The sequence below is a fragment of the Halyomorpha halys genome, unplaced genomic scaffold, assembly GCF_000696795.3.
Source record: "Halyomorpha halys isolate HHAL.00 unplaced genomic scaffold, Hhal_1.1 Scaffold992.1, whole genome shotgun sequence".
Lineage (NCBI taxonomy): Eukaryota > Metazoa > Arthropoda > Insecta > Hemiptera > Pentatomidae > Halyomorpha > Halyomorpha halys.
In genome coordinates, this window is record NW_027116029.1 from 583,202 (window position 1) to 590,654 (window position 7,453).

General features: G+C 26.7%; 1 protein-coding gene across 1 annotated transcript in view; it reads right to left on the reverse strand.

The window, feature by feature from the left end:
* Nucleotides 1-4,545: 4,545 nt before the first annotated feature.
* PCNA (Proliferating cell nuclear antigen) overlaps nucleotides 4,546-7,453 on the reverse strand; it is a 5,901-nt gene continuing 2,993 nt past the window's right edge. The window contains exon 5 of the mRNA XM_014431656.3: nucleotides 4,546-4,895. Coding sequence (XP_014287142.1) covers nucleotides 4,785-4,895 — 111 coding nt within the window. The 3' untranslated portion in view covers nucleotides 4,546-4,784. The remainder of the gene's footprint in view (nucleotides 4,896-7,453) is intronic.

Here is a 7,453-nt window from a genome sequence, read left to right on the forward strand (position 1 = left end):
CTTCACATTGTTTCTTTGTCTGTTACTGTAAAATATTGTAATTATTTTTAAACTTATTTTGAAGACTTTATTTATCAAAGCTACATGGCAACCTGGAATTCCATAAAAAAATATTTTACTGTGCTCTGTAAAAGAACAATTGAAAACTGGAATTGATTATAAAACTCTTATGATTATTTGGTCTTTCCTGTTCTATTGCTTTTTTTTTTTTTTTTTTTGTTGCATTTGATATAAAATTGGCACCTTAAAATCTTGAAAAAATTTTAGAGGGATATTTTCACATTCTTTCATCAAAACAACCTTTAATTCTTTTCGCGATTCTGGTAACGTCTCTTGCCTCAGATGTCTCTTAATTTATCTTGATTGCCTACCTGCTATGTAAGGCTTTTAAATCCTACTTGATGGCTACATTAAACAGGAAGGATTTTTTGAGAATCCGCGAATTGTGGTCATAAATTTTCCTCAGTGCAGATAAAGAAGGTCTTTTATTGGCTTATTTATTATTATTATTATTTTTTATAGTTTCCTAAACATTATAAAATATGATAAGCTAACATCTGATGTAATATTAATGCTTATTTTGTGAATTCTTAATTTTTGAGCTATCATTTTCTTGCTCTTCTTGATATGTTTTGAATATCTCTATATGTATGATGGCGTAGATTCATTAAATATAAAAATGAAGAATTCCTTTATGAACTAAATTAATTTTTTATGAACAGTAAATTTTGCATGGAATTTGAAATCGCTTTCATCACTTGTTTAATGTTAACTAAAAAACTTAAATAAAACTTGTGGAATACTCTTGTACTATGTTTGAACTCACATTCACTTCATTTATTTCTTCGTTGTTATGTTAAATGTTGGTGAAAGAATTTTGCACATTTCTTAATTCATTAAAGAATTTTATCCGTTCGATAAGAAAAGGGAATTTGAGCCTCATTCGCAGATGTGCAGTGTGTTAGACTGATTTTGTAGATTCGACGAATTGAAAATTAAGCTTCATTTAGTTCATACACTTGAATGTCTTTTTTTTTTTTTTTTTTTTTTTTATGCATTTATTTATTTTTTAAAAAGGATGTTGTTTTTTCAGTATTATAATCATAATTTTAATCATTTCATAGATGTTACAACTATTAGTTAAGAGATGAATGTTGATATCCTTGAATTATTTTTAGATTAAATGTTATTAATAAAAAAAAGAAAAATTCACTAATGGAGTTATGATTAAATTAATGTTAAGTGTTGCTAAAATTCTGAGTGTTCTATAATGTAAACGTTTTGTAAAAAAACATTTATGTATGATAGATTTGAAATTGTAGGGGAACTAATTATTAATGAAGACAAATTTCTAGAAATATATTTTTAAGTTGCATTGTCTTATTACTTTTTCTTGTATTTATTTTTACAAAATTGCATTTAGATTTTATAACAGAGATCTCTATGTTCACTTCACTGAACCTAGCAGCCTGCTCTGTAATAAAAAAGGTTAATATAATATTATATAAACTTTTTTAACATATATTTTTTAAATCATCTAAAAAGTCATCCTTTCAAGAAAATATACATATATATATATCAAGCTAGTTCAGATGGTTTAAAAAATATGTCTTTTTAGGTAAACATATGTAAAAATAAAGTTGAAAGGAATATGGTCCGGGTGCGGTCAAAAAAACTCAAATAGTAGAATTATACTATTTTAATGAGCCAACGTTTCGCCCCACGTTGCAGGGCTTCGTCAGGAATATTTTGACGGCAGTCAAAACAAAAAAATCGATTTTTTTGATTTGATTGCCGTCAAAATAGCCCTGACTAAGCCCTGCAACGTGGGGCGAAACGTTGGCTCATTAAAATAGTATAATTCTACTATTTGAGTTTTTTTGACCGCACCCGGACCATATTCCTTTCATCTTTCCACACGGTCAATCAACATCTTCCAGTAAAAATAAAGTTGTTTGCATACACCTATGTGCAAAAAAATAATACAATCCAGCATTTGTGGATTATTTAAATTCTCTGTTTTTTCAATGCCAATATATAATTTATGAGCATTATTGAAGTAGTTTTTGGAAAAAGAAAAAATTTTATGTAAATATTTGTATATTATTTTAATTCTATACTAAGGCAATTTGAATTAGTATCAATTTAATAGTAAATTGTTGCTGCAGTGTTTTCATTGACAATGTATTTGTATATTTTTTGTTCAAATAAAAACCCTTATGTATTTTTCGGTATTTATTTCTATTGATGATGCTTAAAGAACATGTAGTAATTTATTTTATTTTCATTACTTTTGCACTTCCGTGTGGTGAAGTTTTCTAAAAATGATCACTATTAATACAAGTTGTACTCCTCTCTTTCTTAAAAATAGGAGTTTTTTTTCTTTTTAAGTATATGATATTTTAAACAATCTGTTTGGTTTATTTTAGTAAATTAAAGTTTTTGAAAATATTCAGATTTTATTCTATTATTCCCATTATTTCAAAAGGTTTTATGATTTTTAATTAAAAATGTATATAGAGCAGTTTTTACTTCTGATTACCCAAAAGTTTTATTGTTTACGATGAAAACTGACACAACACTCATCATTACTTCCTTATAAGCTGAATGATGCCCTGGACTTTCTTTAAAAATGAGTTTAGGCAACATATGACCTCCTTTTATAAGCCCAGGAATACATGAAGAATTTAGTGGGGATGTCCACTGCATCAAGTGTTTATTGCGCTTAGTGCAACAATTAATCAGCTTTTTATTGTTACAAATATAGAACAATGATAAAAAAAGTTTATTACTTCTTGGTAATAGAGCTATGGCTTTGCTAGGCCATAATTCTATATCTTACAGGTTCAATAAAAAAAAAATTTCTTGTACTTAACACATTAAACTATTATAAATGAGAAAATGTGTATTTTTTTTAAAAGAGGTTTATTACATCCTATAGTAACTCTGATAATTTTCAATATAGATGTTGTTTTTTTTATGAGACATTATAAAAATTATAGAATAACCATAATAAACATTGGAAGTTTGGAAAAACTGGTATAGCGGGCCTACGGTACTTCATGTAGTGAGAACTCAAAACCAACAAGAAATGGTTTAATTAGTCAGTAGCTTATTTTCTCATGTTTGTGAGTTTTATACCTTCCCATTTGGCAGCAGTGGTCGATAATTTCAAATTTCTAGCTAGCTTGTAATTCAAATTATTAAAAAATTAATGCATTAATATTTCACTGGGTTTAATTTAAAAAAAAAACTAATACTTTTTATAGTAACATTGAGGATAATCATAAAAATTGAATCAAGTTTTATGATAATGTATTTCAATGTATTTTTAAATCTGAAAAAATGCAATTTATATAAGTACCTTTGCAGTCAGGTAATTTAGCATGACCAATCTTTCTTCTCAACATTTTCAGGAGTTATTTAATTTTTTTTTTTAAATCTTTTTATATTATTATCTGCAAAGATGATACTATGAAAGATGTACTATTTTTCCAGTAATCTGAGTCAGCATTCCTATTACAATAAACCTAAATTTTATGGCAAAACAAACTAAAAAAATTTCACCACAATTATCCTTAGAGAGGTCGAGTACATAGGAAAATAAGAAACAAAAGTGCTAAGAAGTAAATGTTGGTGTACACTGCATATTTGCTGTTTTAATTTATTTTTCTTGTAATATTTTGAGAAAGTGGTATTCCCTTGCTCCTTGGGTAGCAAAGTACCTGGGCACCCCAATCGCAACATATACTTTGGGAACCACTGCCCACACACAAACCCTAATAGTAATTACGACATAGTGTGTTACAATGGTTATTAGTCTAGTTATTTTATTTTAGCAATAAGTTTTTTTTAAATGGTTATAAAGGCAGCTATCATAATTTATTTCCACATTAATTCCTATCTCACTATTATATAAAAAAGTTTATAGTGATCACTGTATAATATTTTATTTCATTTTCTGTTAATTAACAAATTAAAACTTGTATAATTCATAAACTGAGAGTTGATCCACTGTTAGGTGAACAGGTGGTAACCCCCTAGTTTTTTTAAATTATGTAAATAATCACATGAGTTCCAAGAATTTTTTATCATGAAAACTGTATGTCGATGCAAAATAAAAAATGTTATTAAAATCCCAATATATAAATATCTCAAGAATTAAAACCTGCTAAATTGAAATATTTGGATTTTTTTGGTTTAGTAATTTATAATTTCAATCTTCTATCTCTGGGCAAAATAATTTGAATAAAAAAAAAAAAGTTAAACCCACTTCAAAATAATATTTAAAAGCCTTCAATCCGAACTTGACTTCTGAAATTTGAAAGTTTTAAGTTATTTTGATTTTCTTGTTAAAATTTCAATTAAAATGTTAATAATTTGTACTGAGACTGAAACCAATGGAACAAACCTAAATGTAAATTTTCTGAAAATAAACAAATGCACTCCAACATTTGTAGGTGTTTGTTCATTAGTAAGTCTGCCACATCAGTTTAGCCACCATAGTCTCTACCATATTTGAAAAGGAAATATAATAATACAACACTTTTGAAAACTGTTTAATTTAAAAACTTATGCATTAACAAGTAACAAATAATTAATCCCACATCATTCTCTTAGAAATAGAAGCTCCCATTTATTATCAATATTCTCATGGCTAATACTTCCAATAATCTTAAGTTTTAATTAAAGCTAACTCTAATTGGAAATTTATTTACAAACGAAATATGAAGAAATCGCCATTAGTAAAATATAAAAAATAGTAAATGCCACAAAATAAATAATCAGTTATCTTCTTCATCGATTTTGGGAGCCAAGTAGTACCTAATCTGTCCAATTTCACCAATCTTGTATTCGACTACTAAGGGAACATCAGATGACATCGATAACTGCACCTGAAAACATAAATAGTAAGTTCAATAAATATTTAAATTTTTACTGGAAAAAAATTAAGAACTTTTTTGTCCATTTATTTTACTTATTATTTTTTGTATACTTATATGATAAAAAATATTTAATTTTCAACAATTCATAATCTAAGCTCATGTATATTTTTTTTAAATATCTCAAATGATATAAAAATTATTTTTAAAAAGTTATAAACTTAGTGTTATTGATATTTAATCAGGATTTTTATCAGATGGAATAATAAAATGTTTTAATTATACAAAAAAAAAATGCAAAGAAGTTGTAATTCATATTTTTTTTAATATGATGAAGTCATATGAACCTTAACTATAATATGAGCCAAGAGAAAATCAAACCATCCACTTAATAGGAACACCACCACTATAACAGTGTCAGAAAATAAGATTGGAAAACTATTTACACATATATTTAATCATTATACGTAGTAATAAATGATAAAAGTGCATGTAATAAAAGATGCATTATATACTGATATATATATACTTTGTTGATCAACATATAACATTGAGATTATGGCAAGACCAGCTTCACCACTACATTTGGAAAACAAGCCACGTTAAATCATAATGAGGATCCATAATATTATGATATTATTTCCAAGTTAGAACATGATAGTAAAGTGCTCTGAGCTGTAACCTTTCTAAATTAATGTTAATAGTAATTTTAACTAAATCTGTTCTATTTACTTCAAATTATCATAGATAGCAACTCTACCGATAAAACAAATTTGAGTAAAATTCCCACTTTGGTATCAGCTCCCGACTATGCCCTTACCATAGTTTACCTTTACTGAAAAAAAAAAATATATATATAAGGAATTGGATACCAGTCAATGTCAATTTAGTTTCTATAAATAAATAAAGTCTTTTTTGGATTATCTCTCTAGGAAGTCTGGTGAGTCAATTCTTTTAAAATTTTTTGAGGTTAATCACTTCCATCATTTGAAATAAATTATTATTTATTTATTCATGACATTGTAAAACGTTTCGGGACCACTGTCCCATATTCATGCACTATAAAAACCTCTAACAATAATTAAACCTATATAACACCAATCTTCATCCTTATATATTTTATTTTATACAATAAAAATCACCTCATGATTTCATATAGGAAAACAAGTCAACCATTTGTGCATCTTCACTTCTCTCTGGCACAGCCATCATTCTACATTTCTTACTATCTCTTTGGCCCTTATCTCATGTCGAGTGTGCTGTTTGGTTACCTCCATTTTGTATTTATTATAAACTTAGTGATTTTTTATTTTTCACATAAACCTGTTTATTTTTATCTGATTTTTATGTTTTTATTTTAAGTCTATTTATAATATCTGCGTAATGTGTGTTTAAGTGTTTAGTGTCAGTTTTCTAGTTTACTGTGTTTTGTATATTTTTTGTTATGTATATAGCTTCTAGATATCTTCTGTTTTTTGTATTTTGTGCTGTATCTATTATTTATGTGTTTTCAAAGTTGAATTCGTAGTTCAGTTTTATGCTATGATAGGCCAGAGCTGTGCAGTTTATATTTTTAGTGTTTTTACAATTGGTGATGTGTTGCTTAATCCTAGTTTCTAGTTTTTTAGATGTTTCACCAATATATACTTTTTACAATCTATCTTATAAATTGCGTTTAGCGTTTCCATCTTATCAAATTTGTCTTTCATGTTTGACAGCTTATTCTGTAATTTATTATTGTTGTAAAAACCGGTTCTGATATTTGTATGGTCATATTCTTTCAGTGTTTTTTAAATTTTATTGGCAAGTCCTGGTATGTATTGTAGTTTTTCTATTTGTTTCCTCTTGTCCTTTTTCTCTGTTGTCATCTATTGTAATCTTTTTGTTTATTTCATTAATTTTATTGTGCCATAGTCTGTTTATTAATCTTTTGGGATAAGCTTAACAGACAATATTTACACAAAAGATATCAAAACTGAAATTTTATAAAGAAATAAACAAAAAGATTACAATAGATGACAACAGAGAAAAAGGACAAGAGGAAACAAACAGTAATAGCAATAATAAAAAGTTTTATAAACTACAATACATACCAGGACTTACCAATAAAATTTAAAAAACACTGAAAGAATATGACCATACAAATATCAGAACCAGTTTATACAACAATAATTAACTACAGAATAAGCTGTCAAACATGAAAGACAAAGTTGATAAGATGGAAAAACTAAACGCAATTTATAAGATAGATTGTAAAAAGTATATATTGGTGAAACATCTAAAAAACTAGAAACTAGGATTAAGCAACACATCACCAATTGTAAAAACACTAAAAATATGAACTGCACAGCTCTGGCCTATCACAGCATAAAACTGAACCACGAATTCAACTTTGAAAACACAAAAATAATAGATACAGCACAAAATACAAAAAACAGAAGATATCTAGAAGCTATATACATAACAAAAACATACAAAACACAGTAAACTAGAAAACTGACACTAAACACTTAAACACACATTACGCAGATATTATAAATAGACTTAAAATAAAAACATAAAAATCAGAT